Source organism: Ursus maritimus, unplaced genomic scaffold (assembly GCF_017311325.1).
Source record: "Ursus maritimus isolate PB19 unplaced genomic scaffold, ASM1731132v1 scaffold_8, whole genome shotgun sequence".
Lineage (NCBI taxonomy): Eukaryota > Metazoa > Chordata > Mammalia > Carnivora > Ursidae > Ursus > Ursus maritimus.
In genome coordinates, this window is record NW_024426996.1 from 80,484,173 (window position 1) to 80,508,801 (window position 24,629).

Sequence of the window (24,629 nt, forward strand, 5' to 3'; positions counted from 1 at the left end):
TTTTTTTTGAAAGAGCGTCTGTCTGCACCATCAGAGCGTTTGCCCACGAATCCCCAGTGCCTGACTCGGTACCTGGATTTTCATTGAAGGCACTGGCATGTTGTTAATAACACTATGAAGGATGTTAACCTAAGAATCCTTACAACACCCTGTAAGACACCTGTTATGGGAAGTCTGCCATCCCTCATCCGTAATTCTGAGATCCCGGAAGCTCGGAAACTCAAAATGTTTTCCTTAAAGTTGGTGAGAAATCTGACTTGAAAGCTGTAAGTCTTTTGCTTGTCTTTATTTATCTCAGTCTGAATAGTCATCTGTCTTTGGAGAAATTCTAATGTATCTGGTTTTGGGTGCTGTCCCATGCCTCAGTGGGCACATCATAATATACTACATGTTAGTTTCCTACTTCCGTATATCGGACTACGCACACCTTAGCTGGCAGTGTAACATGATACACTTGGACTACATACCGCTTCTGTGGGTCAGGGATTCAGAAGCAGCTGCATTGCGTGCTTGCGGCTCAGCGTGTCCCCCGAGGTCACAGGGAAGATGTTGGCTGGGACTGCATCACCTGAAGGCTTGACTGGGCTGGAGGGTGCAGTGCGCAAGCTGACACTGGCTATCGGCACAAAGCTTTAGCTTCTCTCCGCAGGGCTGCTTGATGGCCTCATGATACAGTGAGTGGCTTCCCCCAGAGCTGCTGATCCAGGAAAGAGCAAGGCAGCAGCCACAACGTCTTTCCACGTCACTGCAGAAATCGCACTCCACCCTGTCTGTAATATCCTATTGGTTACAATGGTATCAAGGGGGGAAATCACTACAGTGGGATCCCAGGAGCTGGGGGACCCGTTCTGGAGGCTGGCTATCCCAATGACATGTCCCTACATAAAATCCAAAGATCCTGATTTCCAAAATACATGGGACTCCAAGACTGTTGGATGAGAGACTGGAATGCCCATTCCACAGCTGAGAACCAGGTTCAAGGGCGCTTGTGGGACCTGCCCCAAGCTATACCTATAGCAATAAAATGAGGACTCATCCCACCTCTAACAGCTGTGGGGCTGGAGCTGTTCCTGTATCCACCACTGCCTCAGCCAAACAGAGTGTTCCACCCATAGCCATAGCCACAGCGATTGTGGGCTTACACTTCATCTTCTAGCCCCCACAACACCCCCAACCAGGTAGGGAGGGTACTGGCTCTGACCTTCCCTCTGCAGAGGAGGAAGTGTGAGCTGGCTTTGCTCATACACTTGTGTGATTTACAAGTCTGCGAGGGTTTTCCCTGGGCCCAGCCCTAGCTTGGCAATGGACTACATAAAGGGGAAAACCAGATGGGGACAGGGCGGAAGACGCGGCGGCCGTGAGGGAGGGAACCTTTGAAACAGCGCAGGTGCGCTCGCGCGTCCTCGTCATCGTGGGGGAAAGCTCAGGCTTTGAAAAGGAAACAGCGCGGAGCCAGAGAAACGCTGGGAGTTGGAGGAAGGAAAGGGATGAAGTGAGGGTAGGACAGGGCAGCTCCCTCCTGCTCCCTGCTCCAAGGATACCTTAGCGAGGGGCACGCGGGGGGCCGGCGCCCTGCTCTGGGTCACTACCATGCAGCTGCGGGGGTAGAGCATCCCCCCGGGCTCAGCTCTTGGAACGTCGCCCTGTTCCTGTTGCTGTGTGTGGCCGACCCGGCCTGAGCCCGGGGATGTGGACCCACGCACAGGTCCAACACTCGAGGTCGCCCTTGACCCCTTCTTCCCCTCCCATCCGCAGCTGCATCAGAGGCGGCTCACCCTCCCTCCCTCTCTCCGAAAACTCCCCCGACGCCGGGAGGGGGCGGGGGGGAAGGGGCGGGACTGCTGGGACAAGCCCGCCACTCCGGGACTGCCGGGCCACCAGCCGGGGCCTGGAGAAGGGGCGGGCTGTCGCACGGTGTGCGACAGCCTTTCTGCGGGCCAGGGGCAACGCCGGTCGCCGTGGGCGGGGCCGGGCTGTGGGCGGAGGGGGAAGGGACGGGGCGGGGCGGTCGACAGGAGGCGGGGCCGGGCTGTCGTAAGGTCTGGAACGGCCTTTCCGCGGGTCAGGGGCCAAGCTGGTCGCCTGGGCGGGGCCGAGCTAGGGACGGAGGGGGCGGGGCCAGGCAGATCGCCATGGGCGGGGCAGCGCTGCCCGAGGGTCTGGGACGGCCTTTCCGCGGGTCAGGGGCCGCGCCGGTTGCCGTGGGCGGGGCCGGGCTCTCGGCGGTGGGCGGGGCGCGCCGGGAAAAGTTCCGGGAAGGTGCGCAGCCCGCCCAGACCGGGCGCGGAAGTTGGCGGCGCCCGCGCGCTCGCCGGTCGGGGCCCGCGGCCATGTCCTCAGGGGGCACCGGGTCCGGCGGGCAGGAGGGGGCCGCGCGCGCGGCAGCGGCTCTCTGCGGCCTGTACCACGAGGCCGGGCAGCGGCTGAGGCGCCTTCAGGACCAGCTGGCCGCCCGGGACGCCCTCATAGAGCGCCTCCGCGCCCGCCTGGCCGCGCTCGAGGGGGACGCGGCGCCCTCGCTCGTGGACGCGCTGCTGGAGCAGGTGGCGCGCTTCCGGGAGCAGCTCCGGCAGCGGGAGGGCGGCGCCGGCGAGGCGGCGCTGCGCCAGGTGCGTCCGCGGTGGGCGAGGGTCTCGCTTGCTTGGCCCGCGGCGGCTTCTGAGGCGCGTGAGACCGCGCTGGGGCTGAGGGTTTGTGCCGCGCTGGGCTCCGAGAGTTTGAGAGTTGCGCTCCGGTGTTGGGTGTGAGGACAGTGCGGGGGTGGGTTCCGACTTGCGAGGGGTGCCTGCGTCCGTGTTGAGTGCGGAGGGCGGTGTTGTGTCTGCCTGTCGGTTCGGAGGGCGCGCGTGGACGCTGTTAACCTTAAGAATAACACTGCCAGTCGTTTCCCCATCAAAAATCGGTTTATTCGGGAATAGTAGAGAATTGCGGTCTGGGACACACTAACGGGTGAGGCCACCGGACAAAGGAGGGGAGGCTCTTTTACAGAGGAGGGGCGTTGGGAGGGCTGTGGCAGAGGGGTAGCGGAGGAGTGCGGGCGTGCAGGGCCCCTCCGCTGCTGCTGGATTTGCGGCCGAGGAGGGGGGCTCCTCCTGGCCCTGTCTGGACTCCATTCTGAACAACGTTTCCTCTCTGAGTTTTCGCAGTGCGGGTCTGACAGGTGTGCTCCCGTGTTGGATCGAGGGTTGTGCATTCTTGTTGGCTGTTCAGGGTGGGTGCGTGCCTGTGTTGCGTTTGGGGGAGCGGTGTGGTCCGTCCCGAGCTGCGTGTGCGTGGGTTGCCTTCAGAACGCCTGCTCCGGCGGCGGGTGCTGAAGGCTGTGTGTTCGTGTTGGCTCTGAGGCGTGCGTGCACTCGCGTGGCGGATCTGAGGGGCGTGTGTCCGGGTTGGCTCTGGGGGTTTGTGCCCGTTCTGGGTTCTGAGAGGTATTTGTGCCCTGTTGGTTCTGAAGGTTGTTCTGTATGAGGGGCGTTTGTTCCGCTTGGTTCTGAGGATCGTATGTATGTGTTATGTTCTGAGGGGTGTGCTCCGTGTTGTGTCAAGGACTGTGTGTCCATTTATATCTGAAGGCTGTGTTAGGTTTAATGGTTGTGAGACACTGTTGGTTCTGAGCGGTGTGTATGCAAACGTGTTGGGCATAAGGGTTGTGTGTGTGTTGGTTCTGAGATGTGTAAGCCCCCGTTGGGTTTTGAGGAGTGTGTGTGCCTGTTTTGGCCTGAAGGTTGTGTGTTCATGTTGATTCTGAGGGTGTGTGAGTGTGTTAGATTCTGAGCAATGTATCTTGTGTTGGGTCAAAGGGTGTGTGCTCATGTTGAGGGTTGTGGGTCCTTGTTGGTCTGAAGGTGTGTATATGTTCCCATGTTGGGTCTGAAGCATCTGATGCTCTTACTGGGTTCTGCGGGTGTGTGTGTGTGTGTGTGTGCCTGGGTTTCGTCTGAGAGGTGTTTGTGTGTGGGGGGGGGTTCTGAGGGGTGTGCTCCTCTGTTGGGTCTGAGGGCTGTGTGCCTGTTTCAGTCTGAGGGTTATGAATCCATGTTGGTTGGGGGGGTGTGCTCCTGTGTTGGGTCTGAGGGGGTATGTGTTTGTGTTGATTCTAAGGGGCGTACTCCCATATTGAGTGTGAGGGTTGAGTGTCTGTGTTGTTCTGAGTGGTGTGTCTGTGTTGGGTCTGAGGGTTGGGTTCCATTTGGTTTTAAAGGGCTTGTCTGTCTTTGTTGCTTTTTTTTTTTTTTAAGATTTTATTTATTTATTTGACAGAGAGAGAGACAACCAGCGAGAGAGGGAACACAAGCAGGGGGAGTGGGAGAGGAAGAAGCAGGCTCCCAGTGGAGCAGGGAGCCCGATGTGGGGCTTGATCCCAGGACCCTGGGATCACGCCCAAGCCGAAGGCAGACGCTTAACGACTGAGCCACGCAGGCGCCCCAGTCCTTGTTGCTTCTGATAGCTGTGTCTCTCCGTGTTGGATCTGAGGGTGTGTGTTTGTGTTAATTCTGAGTGGTGTGCTGTCATCCTGGGTTTGAGGGGTGTGTGCATGTGTTAGGTTTTGAAGGATGTGCTCCCAAGCTGGATGAGAGTGTCATGTGTCTGTGTTGGTTCTGAGGAGTGTGTGTGCTTCTTTTGGGTTCTGTGGAGTTTGTGTGCCTGTGTCAGGTCGAAGGGTTGTGTGCCCGTGTTGGTTCTACAGGTGTGTGTTTGTGTTGATTTGAGAGGTAATGTACCTGTTTTAGGTTCTAACGGGGTGTGTCTTGGGATTAGGTTCTGCGGAGTCTGCTCTTGTGTGCCCATTGTGGGTTGTGAGGGGTGTATGTGCCCATGCTGATTCTGAGCAGTGTGTGCCTGCATAGGTTGTAAGGGGATGTGTTTATGTTGGGTTCTGAGGGGTGTATGCACCTCAGTGGCTTCTCAGCAGTGTGTGTGTGTCCATTTTAGGTCTGAGGTGTTTGTGTTAGTGTCAGTTCTGAGGTGTGTATGTGTGCATGTTGGCTTTAGAGTGTTGTGCTCCCATGTTTGTTGTGAGGGGTATGTATGCCCATATTGGGTCTGAGAGTTCTGTGTCTGTGTTGGTTCTGAGTAGTGTGTGTGCCCATCTGGGTCAGAGGGTTGTGTGTCTATGTTGGTTCTAAAGGGGTGTGTTTTCCTGTGCTATGCCTGTGTTGGGTCCAGTGGTTGTATATCTATGTTTTTTTCTGAGGGGTGTGTGTGCCAGTGTTGCGTTCTAAGGGTTATGTGTCCATGTTGGTTTCTGAGAGGTGTTTTGTCTGTCTGTGTTGGGTCTGAGGTTTGTATGTTGAATGTTGGTTTTGAAGGGTGTGCTCCCATATTGAGTGAGGGTTGTTGTCCCTGTTGGTTTTAAGGTATGTTTGTGCTCCTGTGTTGGGTCTAAGGGGTGTGTGTCCCTGTTTTGGGTTCTGAGATGTGTGTTTCCCATGTAGGGTTTGAGGTGTATGTGCCTGTGTTGTGTCTGAGGGGTGTTATGTATTGAGGGGTGTGAATAGGTGTTCATTTGGAAGGGGTGTGTTTTCCCACTTTGAATTGAGGGTGTGTGCTCTGTGTTCAGTTCTTTTTTTTTTTTTTTAAGATTTTATTTATTTACTTGACAGAGAGAGAGAGACAGCCAGCGAGACAGGGAACACGAGCAGGGGAAGTGGGAGAGGAAGAAGCAGGCTCCCAGCGGAGGAGCCTGATGCGGGGCTCGATCCCAGAACGCTGGGATCACGCCCTGAGCCAAAGGCAGACGCCCAACGACTGAGCCACCCAGGCGCCCCACTCTGTGTTCAGTTCTGAGTGGCCTGTATGCCTGTGTTGTTTCTGCTTGTATTGGGATGAGGGGTGAGTGTTCTTGTTCGTTATGAAGTTTCGTGTATTAGGTTTTGAGGAGGAGCTCCTGTGTTGGTTCTAAGGAAAGTTCATCTGCCTGTGGTAGATTCTAGGAGGTATGTGTGCGTTTGTGTTCTGAAGTGTCTGTGTACTCTTACTAGGTGTAAGGTATGTGTGTCCATGTTGGTTGAGAGGGGTGTGTGTCTGTGTGTGTCTGTGTTGGATCTGAGGGCTCTCTGCCTGTTTGGAGTTCTGATGGGTATGTATTTGGGTTCTAAGAGGTCTGCCCCCTTGTTGGGTGTGAGGTTTGCATGTGACTGTATTATTCTAGGCCACGTGAACCCTGGTTATGTTCTGAGGTGACTTTCAGCTCCAGTCGTAAATGAGTCTTTCATTAGTAGCAGCTCTCTTCTGCTGGGAGCAATGACAGTGCTGCAGTGCCTGCGAGTGTGGGATAACAGACAAATCTACTTTCCCTCCTTCTCGTCCCTGTCATTGATGTTATGTCTGTCTTCGTGAAGAACCATGAACGCTTAGACCAGGGGCGAGAGTAACGGTATTTGTCCGTAACAGCTGTTTGAAGTGCCGCACACATTTGGGTGAGCTCTAGTGCCCTGTTTGGGCCATAGCTATTATCCGGGTTGTCCCGGGAAAGAAACTAGGTCTGCAAAGAGAGTAGCTACAGAAGACAATGATCGCGTCTAGGCTTGGGCCTGCAGCTGGATTTTTGAGTGAAAAGGAGACATGTACCCCCCTTTATTTTTATTATAAAAGTAATTTTGAATATCTGAAAAACAGAGGAAAGAATAAAGAATAAAGAACAAAATAACAGCCACCGTAATCCCACAATGTGGGGATAACCAGTGTTCATTTCTTGGCATGCCTCCTCCCTGTTTTTCCTTTACACACAGGGTATGTACACACTGGCGTGCTTGAGTTCATGCTGTCTGTGGATCTGCATATCACATTGCCAGTATTTTCTTATCTGCCTCATTTTAGATGCTTCTAGAAGCCAGATGTCTCCCTTACTGCAGCACTTTCTCTCATCTGGGGGAGGTGGTTCGTAACTCATCAGGGCAGAAGGAAGATTTAGAAGGCACCTGGTCTGCACCACTGATCTTTGTGTCATGGACACAACAGATGAGTGCAGAGCGGGGACCGGAGCGCATCATACTCACCACCAACTTAGACCCGCAAGTAGCAGGACTCTACTTGTAGTCTGGTGGCCATTGGCGTTCAGCCCACATGTTCAGTCCTGGCATCCTGTGGCCCAACATCCCCTAACCAGGACCCAGACAAGCAGATCTGTAGTCCTAGATCTATATGGTCCTTTACCCCTGACATACAGGTTTTGTTTTAGGATTTTTAAATATTTAAGGAGCATTTTAACAATCTGGTATCTTATGAGATTACGTGTTTGTGTCTTACTCCTTCATCTATCTGGGTCTTTCACAGAATCTGTGGAGGAATGGAGAGGTTTCACGCTGTGCAGAGTGAAAAGAATGAGAAGAATTGATCAATAGTTTGGTCTCCTCACTGGCCATGTCAGCCCGCCCATTAGGAGCAGCAACCCTGGGTTGGTAGAGACTGGGGGCTCCCAGAGAGGATCCTGAGGCTGTAGTCTGAGGTGTGCAGGGACTGCCAGGTGACCTCTGCATCTGTGGCTGAGCTGTAGCTAGCATGTGATGGGGCCAGATCAGTCTTGAGAATTCTGGTTCTTTTTGCCACCACAGTAAGACTCGAGACTTTACCTTGTTTGTAACACAAGGCTTCTGTATATTTGTAGCTTTACAAAGCTCTTCCAGTTAAGACTTTCTGGGATAATGGTGTCAGTTCACTATGTGGCCCATGACTGCTCAACCCATCTCATCACCACCTAGGTACTAGCCTCATGGGCCCTGCCTGGTCCTGACATATCAGCTTCCTTTCCCTTCCGGCTTTTTCTTTCTCTGGTCTGCCATGCTTTCTGTTGAATGGAACAGCATACAGCCTTTACAATGGGCTGTGTTAGCTTTGTGTTCTGTTTGTTTTTAACCATTTATCTTCATACCTTTTTTGATCTTGTAAAACTGAAACATTATACCCATTAAGTAGTAACTCCCCATCTCCCTGCCCCCCACCCTCCACCCTTGGCAAATATCATTCTCCCTTTTGTCTCTCTGATTTGACTACTCTAGGGACCTCACAGAAGTGGAAGCATACAGTATTTATCTTTTTGTGACTGGCTTATTTCACTTAGCCTAATGTCCTGCAAGTTTTTCCGTGTTGTATCATGAGCCAGAAATTCCTTCTTTTTAAGGCTGAACAATACTCCGCAGTACCTGTGTACCACAGCTTGCTTATCCATTCATTTGTTGATAGGCACCTGGGTTGCTTTCATGTTTCAGCTTTTATGAATAACACTGCCCTTATGAATATGTGTGTACAAATTTATCTTTGAGACCCTGCTTTCAGTTCTTTTGGGTATGTACCAGAGGTGGAATTGCTAGGTCATAGGGTAACTCTGTGTAATTTTTGAGGAACCACCATACTGTTTTTCCACAGTGGCTGCACCATTTTACATTTCACCAGCAGTGCACAGGGTTGCAATTTCTCCATGTTCTCACAACATTAGTTATTCTTTTTTTTTTTAATAGCCATCCTGATGGGTTTGTGGTGATTTAATATAAAATGATTGTAGCTTTGGGGTGCCTGGGTGGCACAGCAGTTAAGCGTCTGCCTTCGGCTCAGGGCGTGATCCCGGCGTTCTGGGATCGAGCCCCACATCAGGCTCCTCCGCTGGGAGCCTGCTTCTTCCTCTCCCACTCCCCCTGCTTGTGTTCCCTCTCTCGCTGGCTGTCTCTATCTCTGTCAATTAAATAAATAAAATCTTTAAAAAAAAATGATTGTAGCTTTGATTTGCAATTTCCCAATGATTAGTGATGTTGAGCATTCTTTCACGTGCTTATTGGTCATTTGTATATCTTCTTTGAAGAAACATCAAATCCTTTGCCCATTTCTGAATTGGTTATTTTGTTGTTGAGTTTTAGGAATACTCTACAGGCATACCTCAGTTTTTTGCACTTCTCAGATCTTGCGTTTTTTATAAATTGAAAGTTTGACAGGGGGCCTGCTTGGTGCAGTAGGTGGAGTGTGTGACTCTTGATTTTGGGGTTGTGGGTTTGGGCCCTGCATTATGTAGAGATTATTAAGAAAGACACAGAGAGAGAGAGAGAGAGAGAGAGAAAGAAAGAAAGAAAGAAAGAGAAAAAAAGAGGGAGGGAGGGAAGGAAAGGAAGAAGGGAAGGAAAGGAAGGAAGGAAGAGAAGAAAGGAAGAAAGTAAGTTTGTAACAACCCTGCATCAAGTAAGTCTCCTGGCACCATTTTTCTAACAGCGTTTGCTCACTTCATGTCTCTGCGTCATAATTTGGTAATTCCTGTAATATTTCAAAATTTTTCATTATGATTATGTTTGTTATGGTGATGTGTGATCAGTGATCTTTGATGTTACTATTGTACTTGTTTTAGGGCACCATGAACTGTGCCCATAAAAGACAGCAGACTTAATCAGTATGTGTGTTTTCTGACTGTTCCACTGACCAGCCATTCCTCCATCTCTCTCCCTCTCCTCCCTGTTCCCTGAAACACAACAATATGGAGATTAGGCCAATTGATAACCCGGTAATGGCCTCTAAGTGCTCAAGTGAAAGGAAGAGTCACACATATCTCACTTGAAATCAAACGCTAGAAATGATAAAGCTTAGTGAGGAAGGCATGTCTAAAGCCGAGATGGGCCAAAAGGTAGGCCTCTTGTGCCAAAAGGCCACGTCGCAAACGCCAAGGAAAAGTTCTCAAAGAAAGTTAAGAGCGCTACTCGTACTCCTGCGAACGCATGAATGATAAGAAAGCAAAACGGCCTGACTGCTGATAGGGAGAAAATGGTGGTGGTCTGGATAGGAGATCAAACCAGCCCCAGTGTTCCCTTAAAGCCAAGCCTCATCCAGAGCAAGGCCCCGACTCTCTTCAATCCACGAAGGCTGAGGGAGGTGAGGAAGCTGCAGAAGAAAAGCCTGCAGCTAGCAGAGGTGGGTTCGTGAGGTTTAAGGAGACACAGAGGTGCCGGGTGCGGCAGCACGTGCTGATGGAGAAGCTGTAGCAGGTGCTGCAGAAGATCCAGCTGGGATCGCTCGTGAAGGCGGCTCCCAAACAGCACATGCTCCGTGTAGACGCAGCAGCCGTATCTGGGGAGAAGATGCCATCTAGGACTGTCCTAGCTAGACAGGAGACATCAGCGCCTGGCTTCAGAGGCTCAAGGGACAGGCTGACTCCCCTGTTAGGGGCTAATGCAGCCGGTGACTTTAAGTTGAAGCCAGTGCTCATTTACTATTCTGAAAATTCTCAGGCCCTTAAGAATTACGCTACCTCTCCTCTGCCCGTGCTCTACAAACGGACCACACGGCCTGGACGACAGCATCTCTGTTTACAGCACAGTTTACCAGAGATCTGCAGCCCACTGTTGAGACCTGCTGCTCAGAAGAAAAAGATTCCTTTGGAAAGATTACCGCTGGTTGACTTTGTACCTGGTCAGCCAAGAGCTCTGATGACGTATGGCGAGATCAGTGTTGTTTTCATGCCTGCCGACACAGCGTCCATTCTGCAGCCCACGGAGCAAGGAGTGATTTTGACTTTGAAGTCTTACTATTTAAGAGACACACTTCACAAGGCTGCAGATGCCGTAGATGGTGATTCCTCTGCTCGAGCTGGGTAAGTCGAGAATCTTTTGGGAAGGATTCACCATTCCAGACGCCATTAAGAAAATGTTCCCATGGTTCAATATCAAGACTAACAGGAGTTTGGAAGAAGTGGGTTCCAGCCCTCATGGAGGACGTTGAGGGGTTCAAGGCTCAGCGGAGGAAGTCACTGCAGATGTGGCGGAAACAGCCAGAGAACTGGAAGTGGAGCCTGGAGAGGTGAGCGAGCTGCTGCCATCTCAGGATAACACTTGAACGGATGAGGAGGTGCTTCTGTGGAGGAGCAAAGAAGGTGGTTTCTTGAGATGGAGTCTACTGGTGACGATGCTGTGATGAAGATTGTTGAAATACGACAAGGATTTAGAATATTGCATAACCGTAGTTGATAAGGTGGCGGGGTTTGAGAGAACCGACTCCAATTTTGAGAGAAGTTCTACTGTGGGTAAAATGCTATCAGGCAACATCACATGCTGGGTGCCCGGGTGGCTCAATTGGTTAAGTGACTGCCTTCAGCACAGGTCATGATCCTGGTGTCCTGGGATGAGTCCCACATGGGGCTCCTCCTGCTCTGTGGGGAGCCTGCTTTTCCCTCTCTCTCTCTGCCTGCCACTCCCCCTGCTTGTGCTCTCTCTCTGTCTCTGTCAAATAAATAAATAAAATCTTAAAAAAAAAAAGGCAACATCACATGCTATAGAGAAATTCTTTTGTTTCCTGTGCACTGGTATCACATCTAAGAAATTATTGCCGAATTCAATATTGTGAAGCTTTTGCCTATGTTTCCTATAAGAGTTTTAGTTTTAGGTCTTACATTTAAGTCTTTGATCCATTTTGAGTTAATTATTGTATATGGTGTTCAATAAAGAGTCCATCTTTATTCTTCTGCATGTGGATGTCCAGTTTTCCCCGCAGCATTTGTTGAAAAAACTATCCTTTCCCCATTGAATGGTCTTAGCACCCTTGTCAACAACCATTTGACCATATATGCAAGGGGTTATTTCTGGGCGGCGGTGGCGGCGGCGGCGGCGGCTGCTGCTGCTGCTGCTGCTGCTTCTTCTTCTTCTTCTTCTTCTTCTTTTTAATATTTTATTTATTTGAGAGAAAAAGAGAGCACGAGCACGAGCTAAGGGAGGCAGAGGGAGAAGCAGACTTCCCACTGAGCAGGGAGCCTGAGGTGGGACTTGATCACAGGACCCTGGGATCATGACCTGTCTGGGCTCATTATTCTATCGCCTTTGTGTAAATGCCTGTCTTTATGCCAGGACCACACTGTTTTGGTTACTGTAGCTTTGTAGTCAGTTTTGAATTCAGGTAGCATGAGTCCTGCTTTGTTGCCTTTTTCTTCTTCTAAGATTGTTTTGGATATTTGGGGTTCCTTGAGATTCTGTATGAATTTTAGGATGTATTTTTCTATTTCTGCAAAAAAAAAATCACTGGATTTTGATAGGGATTGTATTGAATCTATAGATCACTTTGAGTAATGTTAAACTTAAAAATAAAACTCACTTATTTTACCAGCAAAAATGGATTTATTCTGGATAGCAGAGATTTGCAGTTCATGCAAGCTACAGCAAAACCATAGGTAAGTCCAAAGAACAAAGGAGAAGAATGCTCTTTTATAGCGGAAAGGGGGAGCTGGGAGGGCTCTTGTAGACAGACAGTCCATTGCAGTAAATTGGGAGTTTGAAGTCTAGTAACTTTTCATTGGCTGAGTTGTGACGGTCTCTCATGGGCTGGGCTGTTGGAGCTGGAGGAGAGAACCTTTCTTCCTTCTGCTGGGGTAGTAAAGTACCATTAACCCTTCAACTACATGGGCGTTATGGTTGCTGTCCTCCTGTGCAATTGAAAATCCATGTATAACTCCTGACTCTCCAGAAAACTTAACTATTGATAGTCTCCTGTTGATGGGAAGCCTTACCAATGACATAAACAGTTGATTAATACATACTTTGTATGCTACATGTATTATATGCTGTATTCTTAAAGTAAGTTAGTAAAAAGAAAACGTTCTTAAGAAAATTAAGAACGGGGCGCCTGGGTGACTCGGTCATTTAAGTGTCTGCCTTCAGCTCAGGTCATGATCTCAGGGTCCTGGGATCAAGCCCTGCGTTGGGCTTCCTGCTTCAGTGGGGAGCCTGTTGTTTATCACTCTACGTCTGCTCCTCCCTGCCGCCCACTTGTACGCTTGCACATGCTCTCTCTCTCTCTCTCCCTTGTCTCAAGTGAATAAATAAAAAATCGTAAAAAAAAATTAAGAACATTCCTGGGGCAACCGGGTGGCTCAGTAGGTTGAGTGTCTGACTCTTGGTGTTGGCTCAGGTCATGATCTTGGGGTCAGGAAATTGAGCACCATGTCGGGTTCATTTCTCTGTGGGGAGTCTGCTCGAGATTCTCTCCCTCTGACCCTCCCCCTGCTTGCACGTGCACTCGCACACTCTCTCTCTCTCAAATAAATACATGAATCTAAAAAAAAAAAAGAAAAGAAAAATTAAGAACATTCCTGTCCTGCAATTGACAAGTGATAGAGCATGAGGGCTCCCTGTTCTAGCCTCCTGATTCCATTTTAGTGAGGTTTCCCTTAATAATTTTCACAGTATTGACATCTTAACAATATTAAGTTTCCAGTTTGTGAATATGGGATGTTTCCATTTATTTATGTCCTAATTTCTTTCAGGAACGTTTTATAGTTTTCACTGTACAGGTCTTCCACCTCCTTGAGTGAATTAATTCAGAAGTCTTTTATCCTTTTTGATGCTGTTGTAAATGGGATTGCTTTTATAATTTCTCTTTCAGATTCTTTATTGTTAGTATATAGGAATACTGTTGTTCATGTGTTGACTTTGTTTCCTGATATTTGCTGAATTCATTCTAAGTTTTTTTGCGTGTATGTGTGTAGAGTATTTAGAGTTTCCACATACAAGATTATATCATCTGCAAAATATCATTTTACTTCCTTTCCTATTTGGATGCCTTCTTCTTTCTTTTGTTTTCTTCCTACTTGTTCTAGCTAGAATATCTAGTGCTATTTTGAATAGAAGTGTTGAAAGTGGGTACTGTTGACTTGTTCCTGATCTTAGAGGGAAAGCTTTCAGTCTTTCACCATTGAGTATGGTATTTACTGTGAGTTTTTCAAAGATGGCTTTTATTTATTTTTTAAAAAAGATTTTATTTATTTATTTGACGGGGAGAGGGGGAGGGAGACAGCATGAGCCAGGGGGAGAGGCAAAGGGAGAGGGAGAAGTGGACTCCTCGCTGAGCAGGGAGCTGGACACAGGGCTTGATCCAGGAACCCTGTGATCATGACCTGAGCTAAAGGCAGACACTTAACTGACTGAGTCATCCAGGTGCCCCAAATATGGCTTTTATTACGTGGAGATAGTTTTCACCTCAATTGTTACGATTATGTGTTTTTCTCCCTTCATTCTGTTAGCGTGGTATATTACATTGATCAGCTTTCTTTTTTTTCTCCTTCCTTCCTTCCTTTCTCTTTCTTTCTCCTTTTCTCTTCTTTTATGAAATGTTTGTGAACTTAACCATTACCTAAATGTGTGTGTAACGAATCTAGTGAAAAATGGTCTGATTGGAAAAGTTTAATAGCAACATTTTGTTCACTCCAAGGGATTGATGGTGAGTCATAGATAGAAAACAAACGTCAAGCACATATGTTGTGCTTCTTGTCCCCAAAAAGCTTGATTATCGTGCCATTATTGTTAGATGTTAATCGACAATTGTCTAATTGTCTTCAGGTAGTATAGATGAGAATACATGACAGGTATGTCAAGAACACGGTCAATTTGTAACGCGTGGAAGGTGGAACTACAATGCAAATAGCAACAATTCGGGGCTTATCAATACATAACTAAAATGCTGCTCACTGATTGTCCAATTTGTCCAGATCGGCCTCTGACCCTTCTGCATTGCTGTCCAGAGGATTAATACGCTGCACCTCCTATTCTTTTAAAAAGCCAGGGATAACCCTAGTCACAAGCATCACCTTTTCATTGTCTTTCAGAAACTATGATGAGGGGCGCCTGGGTGGCGCAGTCCTTAGGCGTCTGCCTTCGGCTCAGGGCGTGATCCCGGCGTTCTGGGATCGAGCCCCACATCAGGCTCCTCCGCTGGGAGCCTGCTTCTTTCTCTCCCACTCCCCCTGCTTGTGTTCCCTCTCTCGCTGGCTGTCGCTCTCTCTGTCGATAAATAAGTAAAATCTTAAAAAAAAAAAAAAAAAAAAAAAAGAAACTATGATGAAACTTGCTAAAGTTTCCTTGTGGGAAGTTCACAAGATATTTGTGGAAGTACTCTGGGTTATAATACTTCCTCATTCTCGAGCACCAGTGAGAAGCAAGTGTTACATTAAATATTGAAAAACAGTATACTTTAAATCTGGTTCTGATGCTGTCTAGCTGTGTTACCTTGGACAAGTCACTTAATGTTCTGGTTTTCTCATCAGTAAAACTAAAATAACAAGACCTAGCTCATAGGACTATTTATGTATTTATTCATTCAGTCATTAGATATTTGTTAAATGCCTACTGTATGCTAGATGCTTTGATAGGCCCTGGAGATGCAGAAAGGATCAAGAAAAGCAGCTTATATACAGGGTGCCTGAGTGGCTCAGTTGGTTAAGCGTCTGCCTTTGGCTCAGGTCATGATCTTGGGGTCCTGGGATCACACCCCACATGGGGCTCTCTGCTCAGTGGGGAGTCTGCTTCTCCCTCTTCCCCTGCAAACCCCCCTCCCCCGCACCTCGCTCATGCTCTCTCTCTCTCAAATAAATACAGTCTTTAAAAAAAAAGATGCTTATATACTAGTTGAGAAAACAGAGATTGTAGAAATATCAATTGCCTTTGTAGAAAATACACAAAATGGGTATATAGTACATTATGAGTTTTATGTTGTGAGGAACATGTGATTTAACATACATAAAGAACATAGCATAACTTTTGCACCTAGTTGGTACTCAGATGGGAGTATCATCTACCATTGCCACTTAAGTGTTTTTTGAGCATCTTCTGTATAGGAATGGAGTGTGTATGTGCAGGCACTGTGGGTTATGTTTTTCCATTTCTTCCAATATGAGTATAGTATATTCATTTCACAAGCATGTGTACAGTGTCAGGGTTGTGCCAGGCTCTGGAGCAGTGTTAATCCAGTATAATTAGAGTAAAGAGTGTAGAGGATAACACAGGAAGTGGCTGTAAAGTTAAATTGGGGGCAGATTATGACTACCTTTATTACCTGATAAAGGTGTTAACTGCACGTTCTTTTAAGCATTAGGCTAGGGCAATGCAAAGATGATCAAGGTCCAATTCTTGCTCTTCAAATTGTGGAATCACACATGCACATAAATGATCACTTTTTTTCCTTCCTTAACCAATTTGGATGCTTTTATTTCTTTTTCTTGCCTGGTTGCTATTGCTAGGACTTCCAGTATTATGTTGAATAAAAGTGGTGAGAGTGGACATCTTTGTCTTGTTCCTGATCTTAGAGGAAAATCTCTCTTAATATGGTGTTAGCTGTGGGTTTTTCATATGTGGCCTTTACTATGTTGAGGTGTGTTCTCTTTAAATCTACTTTGTTGAGAGTTTTTTTTAAAACGATTTTATTTATTTGACAGAGAACGAGCACAGGCAGGGGGAGCAGCAGGGAGAGGGAGAAGCAGGCTTCCTGTTGAACAAGGAGCCCGATGTGGAGCTTCATCCCAGGACCCAGGGATCAGGACCAGAGCCGAAGGCAGACGCTTAACAGACTGAGCCACCCAGGCGCCCCTGTTGAGTGTTTTTATCATGAATGGATGATGTACTTTGTCAGGTGCTTTTTCTGCATCTATTGATATGATCATATGGTGTTTTTTTTTTTTCCAAAGATTTTATTTTTGTTATTTATGTGACAGAGAGACAGCCAGCGAGAGAGGGAACACAGCAGGGGAGACGGAGAGGAAGAAGCAGGCTCCCAGCAGAGGAGCCCGATGTGGGACTCGATCCCGGAATGCCGGGATCACGCCCTGAGCCGAAGGCAGACGCTTAACGACTGCACTACCCAGGCGCCCCTGATCATATGGTTTTTATCCTTTCTCTTTTTAATATGATGTATCACGTTGATTGATTTGTGAGTATTAAACCACCCTTGGATCCCTGGAGTAAATCCTATTTGATCATGGTGAAAGATTTTTTTAAAGTGTATTGTTGGATTCAGTTTGCTAGTATTTTGTTAAAGATTTTTGCATGTATGTTCATCAGAGATCCTGTAGTTTTCTTTTCTTTTCTTTCTTTCTTTCTTTCTTTCTTTCTTTCTTTCTTTCTTTCTTTCTTTCGTCTTTATTGAAACGATGTTTTCGTATCTGGGGAATGCTGGCCTCATAGAATGAATTTGGAAGCTTTCCTTCCTCTTCTGTTTTTTGTGGTAGTTTGAGAAGGATAGGTACTAACTCTTATTTTTTTAAATTTTTATTTATTTATTTTTTTTAGAGAGGGAAATGGGGGAGAGGCAGAGGGAGAAAGAGAATCTTTTTCTTTTTTTAAGATTTTATTTATTTATTTCACACAGAGATAGAGTACAAGCTGGTAGCGGGAGTGGGAGGGAGAAGGAGAAACAGGCATAGGGAGGGGGGAAGCAGGCCCTGCGCTGAGCAGGGAGCCCAATGCGGGACTCAGTCTCAGGACCCTGGGATCATGACCTGAGCCGAAGGAAGATGCTTAACCAACTGAGCCACCCAGGTGCCCCGAGAGAATCTTAAGCAGGTTCCACGCCCATTGCAGAGCCTGACATGGGGCTCGATCTCACAACCCTGAGATTATGACATGAGACAAAATCAAGAGTCACATGCTTAACTGACTGAGTCACCCTAGTGTTCCCTAACTCTTCTTTCTTTATTTATTTTTTGTAAGATTTTATTTATTTGACAGAGATAGAGACAGCCAGCGAGAGAGGGAACACAAGCAGGGGGAGTGGGAGAGGAAGAAGCAGGCTCATAGTGGAGGAGCCTGATGTGGGGCTCGATCCCATAACGCTGGGATCACGCCCTGAGCCGAAGGCAGACGCCCAACTGCTGTGCCACCCAGGCGCCCCTCCCTAACTCTTCTTTAATGTTTGGTAGAATTCATCTTTGAAGCCATCTGATCCTGGACTTTCGTTTGTTGGGTGTTTTTTGATTACTGATTCAATTTCATTGTTAGTAATTGGTCTCTTCAGATTTTCTATTTCTTTTTATTATTTATTTATTTGAGAAAGAGAGAGCGCGCATGAGCAGGGGGAGGGGCAGAGGGAGAGGGAGATGCAGGCTCCCTGCTGAGCAGGGAGCTGGATGAGGGACTCAATCCCAGGACCTGGAGATCCTGATCTGAGCCAAAGGCAGATGCTTAACTGACAGAGCCGCCCAGGTGCCCCTCTATTTCTTCTTGATTTAGCTTTGGGAAGTTATATGTTTCTAGGAATGTATCCATTTCTTCAAGGTTGTCCGATTTGTTGGCATATAATTTTTCATAATATTCTCTGATAATCCTTTGTATATCTGTGGTGTCAGGTTTTTTTTGTTTTTTGTTTTTATTTTGCTTTCCTTTCTTTTCTGATTTTATTTATTTGAGTTCTCTCTTTTTGTATCATTTCAAGGAGTCTGGCTAAAGATACAATTTTGTTGATCTTTTCAAAGAACCAGGTCCTGGTTTCATTGACCTGTTTTATCATTTTTTAGTCCATCTTTCATTTATTTCTGCTCTCATCTTTATTATTTCCGAGAGGTTGTTTAGTTGAGATTTTTTTTCCCCTGCTGGTTGAGGTAGACCTGTATTGCTATAATCTTCTCTCTTAGAACAGCTTTTGCTGCATCCCAAATGTTTTGGACTGTTGTGTTTTCATTTTCATTTGTTTCCCTATATTTTTTTCTTTCATCTTCAGTTTATTGATTGATTCATTCATTGTTTAGTAGTATGTTATTTAGCTTTTGTATATTTGTGTTCTTTCCAGACTTTTTCTTGTGATTGATTTCTAGTTTCATACTGTTGTGGTTGGAAAAGATGCATGGTATGACTTTGATTTTTTTAAATTTAAGACTTGTTTTGTGGTCTGATGTGGTCCACTGTGGAGAATGTTCTATGTACACTTGAAGAAAAGACAAAGGGGGGGGTGCCTGGCTGGCTCAGTCAGTAGAACATGTGACTCTTAATCTCAGGGTCGTGAGTTCCAGCCCACGTTGGGTGTGGAGCCTCCTTGGGGGAAAAAAAAAAAAAGAATGTGTATTCCTCTGTTTTTGGATATAATGTTCAGAATATATGTTAGATCCATCTGGTCCAATGTGTCATTCAAAGCCACTGTTTTGGGGCACCTGGGTGGCTCAGTCAGTTAAGGGTCTGCCTTCAGCTCAGATCATGATCTCAGGGTCCTGGGAGTCAGGCTCCCTGCTTAGTGGGAGGTCTGCTTCTCCTTCTCCCTCTCCCTCCCATCCCCCCCGCCCCCACTTGTGCGCTCCTTTTCTCTCTCTCTCTCTAATAAAATCTGAAAAAAAAAGAAAGCCACTGTTTCCTTGTTATTTTTCTGTCTGGATGATCTATCCATTGATGTAAATAGGGTGTTAAAGTCCCTTGCTAGTATTAGTATCATTTTTTTCTTCATGTCCATTAATAGTTGCTTTATGTATATGAGTGCTCCCATGTTGGGTGTATAAATATTTACAGTTGTTATATCTTGTTGGAGTGTTCCCTTTATGATTATGTAGTGTCTTTCTCTCGGCTTTTTTTTTTAATTTAATTTTTTGAAAGATTTTATTAGAGAGCAAGCACGAGTGGGGGCAGAGTGAGAGGGAGAAGCAGACTCCCCGCTGAGCAAGGAGCCCGATGTGGGGCTCAATCCCAGGACCCTGAGATCATGACCTGAGCTGAAGGCAGATGCTTAACCAACTGAGCCACCCAGGTGCCCCTCTTTCTCTCGTTATAGTCTTTTTTTTTTTTTTTTTTAAGATTTTATTTGTCAGAGAAAGCACAAGCAGGGGGAGCAGCAGGCAGAGGAGAAGCAGGCTCCCCACCAAGCTAGGAGCTGATGCGGGGCTCGATCCCAGGACCCTGGGATCATGACCCGAGCCGAAGGCAGATGCCCAACTGACTGAGCCACCTAGGTGCCCCTCGTCTTTGTTTTAATGTCTGTTTTGTGTGATATAAATATTGGTACTCTGGTTTTCTTTTTGCTTCTATTTGCATGATCCCTTCACTTTTCCATCCCTTCACTTTTGAGCTACGTGTTTTTTTATGTCTCAAATGGGTCTCTTGTAGGCAGCATATAGATGGGTCTTGCTTTTTTATCCATTCAGTCACTCCGTGTTTTTTGATTGGACCATTTAATACATTTACATTCAAAGTAATTGTTGATAGGCATGTGCTTATTGCTGTTTTGTTATTTGTTTTATGGTTGTTTTTGTAGATCTTCTCTGTTTCTTTCTTCTCTTGCCTCCTTGTCATTTGATGGATTTCTTTAGTGATATGCTTGGATTCCTTTCTCTTTATATTTTGCTTATCTATTATAGGTTTTTGATTTGTGGTTACCATTAGGTTTATATATAACATTTTAGGCGTGTAGCAGTCTGTATTAGCATGATGGTTGCTTAAGTTTGAATCCATTCTGAAAGCACTAAGTTTTTACTCTTCCCATCCCTATGTTTTATGTATATGACATCATAATTTACATCCTTTTTATTTTGTGAATCCCTTGACGGATTTTTATAGATATCATTTATTTTTGCTGCTTTTGTGCTTTAACCTCTGTACTGGTTTTATAGGAGATTAATCTGTTTATTACTTTACGTTTGTATGTACCTGTGAAATTTTTTTTCTTTCCTAATTTGCTTACTCCTGATTATGGCCCTTTTTTTCCACTCAAAGAATTCCCTTTAACGTTTTTATAAGGCTGGCTTTGTGATGATAAGTTCCTTTAGCATTTGTTTGGGAAACTCTTTATCTCTCCTATTCTGAATGAAAACCGTGCTGGGTAGAGTATTCATGGCTACAGGTTTTTTCCTCTCAGCACTTTCAATATGTCATGCCATTCCTGTCTGGCCTGCAAGGTTTCTGCTGAAAAATCAGCTGACAGCCTTTGGGTTTTCCCTTGTATGTAACCCTTGTCTTTTCTCTTCCTGCTTTTAAAATTCTTTGTCACTACTTTTTGCCATTTTAATTACTATATGTCTTGGTGTAGATCTCCTTGGGTTGATTTTGTTAGGGGTTCTTTGTGCCTCCTGGATCTGGATTTCTTTTCCTTTCCCAGATTCAGGAAGTTTTTAGCTATTAAGTCCAGATAAATTCTCTGCTCCCCTTTCTCTCCTCTTTCTGGGATCCTTATAATGCAAATGTTATTATACTTGATGATGTTGCCGAGTTCCCTTAATCTATTCTCATTTTTTGTGTTTTCTTTTTTGCTCTTCAGCTTGGTGCATTCCATTACTCTGTCTTCCAGCTCAGTGATCCATTCTTCTGCTGCCTCTAATTTGCTATGGATTCCCTCTAGTGTATTTTTTAAATTTCAGTGATTGAGTTCTTTAGCTCTGATTTTTTTTTAATTCTCTATCTCCTTGTTGAAAGTCTCACTGAGGTCCTCCACTCTGTTCTCAAGTGAGTATCTTTACGACCATTATTTTGGATTCTCAATCAGGTGTATCACTTATCCCTGTTTCACTTAGGTCTTTTGCTGTGATTTTGTTTTGTTCTTTCATTTGGGTCATACTCCTCTGTCTCCTCATTTTGTCTAATTCTCTGAGTATGTTTCTATGTGTTAGGGAGTTATGTCTCCTGATCTTGAAAGTAGTGGCTTAGAAGGAGGTCTTCTGGTGCCTTGCAGTGTCCCTTTGTTCACGGGAACCTAGTGCTTCAGGGCTGTTTCCTATGTGCGTTGTGCATACCCTACTGTTGTGCCTGAGCTGCATTTGCCTTCCAGTTGGCTGCAGTGGTCCCCTTTGCCTGTGTGGGTGGGGTTTAGTCTGTCCGTGGTAAGGGGCCAGTCTGGGGCTGCCTTGGGCTTCTGCTTGGTTCAGACCAGATGCCTGCCTTCAACCTTTTTGCCAGAACTGTGGTTGCACTGAACTGCAGGGTGCTTTCCCTGTTGTCCCCTGTGAGGCTTTTTTTTTTTTTTAAGGTTTTATTTATTTGACAGACAGCGAGAGAGGGAACACAAGCAGGCAGAGTGGGAGAGGGAGAAGCAGGCCTCCCACTGAGGAGGGAGCTCGATGCAGGGCTTGATCCCAGGACCCTGGGATCATGACCTGAGCCAAAGGCAGATGCTTAACGACTGAGCCACTCAGGCGCCCCCCCTGCGAGGCTTTTATTGGTGGGCACAACCTGCAGTCAGACCAGATACTGCCCCCAGTCTGTTAGGGTTGCAGTGTCCCTGAACTACAGGACTCTTTGTGTTGCCCTGTGTGACATTTTTGTTCATGGATGGGCCAGCCGTCAGATCAGTTCTCTTTTGAACTGGTGTCTGTGGTTGTCTTCCCTTCTCCCAGGGCAGGAGTCATTTTGGTGTTGGCCACTGTCAGGGCTGCTTGCTGAATGAGACATCAGACATCTTGGAGGGACTCCTGCTGAGTGGGGCAGGTTGGATGGGATGGATCTGCAGGAGAATGTAGGGGCAGGGGAATGGGCATGGCGTTAGCAAGCTAGTTAGGGAATGTTCATGCTGGTTCCCACAGGTGTCTTGGTACCTAGGCTGGCAGGGAGGGGAAGGGAGATAGTGCCCACTAGCTCTTCTCTTCTTGGACAAGGCTGCTTAAGATCCCTGCCCTCCAGTGTGTGTTCTAAGATTAGTAAGTAAGCTTCCCGTCTACCCCAGGCACTTTTCAAATGCTGCTTCTAGATGGAATTGTTTGTTATGCTGTCTCTCTAAGGGGAGGGACTCAGTGTTCTTAGTGATAATCCCCACTGATTGTCCCTTCCGTTTGTGGTTAGTCTTACAGGTTAGTTTGGTTCCCAACTGGGACTGTACCCTTCCTACCATTTTCATTTTGTGGTGTGGCCTCCCTTCTACAGTTAATTGTGGAGAGTCTTTGGTTCATTCTCTGGATTAATTACACTGATGTCTGGATGATCACTTCTTGAAGCATGTTGTGAAAGGGATGGAGGATGTGTAGTGGGGAAATACTGAACTCAGTAAGTATATAGGTAAGCCAACTTAAGTTTCCAAATCAGAATACTGGTCTTTTAGTGTCAACTGCTTTTTTTTTTTTTTCCTTCTTCAGATATAGTTAACATATTAGTTTCAGGTATACCACAAAATGATTTGATGTCTGTATATGTTGAGAAATGATCACCACAATAAGTCTAGTTAACATCCATTGATCAATTTTTGTATGTTTATAATATCTTTACATTTCAGTAAAAAAAATTCCACTTGATTGTGGTGCTTTGGTATCAGGGTAATGCTGGCCTCATAGGATGAATTGGGAAGTGTTCCCAACTTTTTTTTTTTTTTTTTTTTTAATCTTAAGAAGGATTAATATTCTTCAGGTGTTTGCTAGAATTCACCTGTGAAGCTATCAGTTCCAGGGCTTTTCTTTGTTGGGAGAGTTTTGATTACTGATTCAATCTCTTTATTAGGTAGAAGTGTATTCAGTTTTTGTATTTCTCTGTGATTTAGTTTTTTTTTTTTTTTAAGATTTTATTTATTTATTTGACAGAGATAGAGACAGCCAGCGAGAGAGGGAACACAAGCAGGGGGAGTGGGAGAGGAAGAAGCAGGCTCATAGTGGAGGAGCCTGATGTGGGGCTCGATCCCATAACGCCGGGATCACGCCCTGAGCCGAAGGCAGACGCTTAACCGCTGTGCCACCCAGGCGCCCCTCTGTGATTTAGTTTTAGTAGGGTTTGTGTTTCTAGGAATTTGTTCATTTCATGTAGATTATCCAATTTGCTGGTGTACAGTTGTTCATAGTACTCTTATAATTCTTTTTATTTCTGTAGAATTGGTAGTAATGTCCCCACTTTCATTTCTGATTTTAGTAATTTGTCTGTTTTCTTCAGTCTGTTTAGCTAAAGGTTTGTCAACTTTGTTGATCTTTTAGAAAAATCAGCTATTGGTTTTACTGATTTTTCTGTTTTTTTTTTTTTTCTCTATTTCATTTATCTCTGCTCTAATCTTTATGATTTCTGCCCTTCTGCTAGCTTTGGGTTTAGTTTGTTCTTGTTTTTCTAGTTTCTTAAGTTGTAAAGTTAGATTGTTGACTGGAGATCTTTCTTGTTTATAAAGGCAAGTGTTTATAGCTAAAGATTTTCCCCTAATGTTGCTTTCACTGGATCCCATAAGTTTTGGTATGTTGTGTTTTCATTTTAATTTTCTGTAAGTATTTCTTAATTTTCTTGTGTGTTCTTCGATTGATTTAAAAGTGTGTTGATTAATTTCCACAATTTTGCATATTTTCCAGATTTACTTCTGTTGATTTCTAATTTCATTCTGTTATGGTTGGAGAAGGCACTTTGAAGATATCTGTATTTTAAAATCTACTGAGACTTGAGGCACCTGGGTGGCTCAGTTGGTTGAGTGTTTGCTTTCAGCTCAGGTCATGATTCCATGGTCCTGGGATCAAGCCCCACATTGGGCTCCTTGCAGTGGGGAACCTGCTTCTCCCTCTGCCTGCTGCTCCCCCTGCTTGTGCTCTCTCTTGCTCTCTCTCTCTGTCAAATAAATAAAATCTTAAATAAAAAAATCTACTGACACTTAATATGTGGTCTAACATACAGCCTGTTCTGGAAAATGTCCCAAGTGTACTTGAGAAGATCTTGTATGCAGCTGTTGCTGGTGGGTGTTTGTACATCTGTTAGATCTAGTTGGTTTACTGTGTTAAGTCCTCTTTTCTTACTTATGTCTGGTTGTTTAATCACTATTGAGAGTGAAGTATTGATGTCTCTAACCATTATTGTAGAACTGTCTATTTCTGTATTCAATTCTGTCAGTTTTTGTTTTGTATATTTGGCTAGACTGTTAATAGGTGCACAAATGCCTATAATTGTTCTGTCTTCTTGCTGTATCAAACCTTTTTTTAATATATAATATTCTTTTCTCTTTTGTAACCTTTTTTGCATTGAAGTATTTTGTCTGATATTAGTGTAGGCACC

General features: G+C 45.7%; 1 protein-coding gene across 2 annotated transcripts in view; it reads left to right on the forward strand.

The window, feature by feature from the left end:
• Positions 1-2,283: 2,283 nt before the first annotated feature.
• The window catches only part of TNIP2 (TNFAIP3 interacting protein 2), a 35,563-nt gene continuing 13,217 nt past the window's right edge, over positions 2,284-24,629 (forward strand). The window contains exon 1 of one of the 2 annotated variants that reach the window (XM_040625045.1): positions 2,284-2,609. In XM_040625045.1, the coding sequence (XP_040480979.1) occupies positions 2,331-2,609 (279 nt within the window). In that variant the 5' untranslated portion in view covers positions 2,284-2,330. Of the gene's footprint in view, positions 2,610-16,565; positions 16,606-24,629 lie in introns of those variants that run through there. The other variant, XM_008705838.2, reaches the window with a different exon arrangement.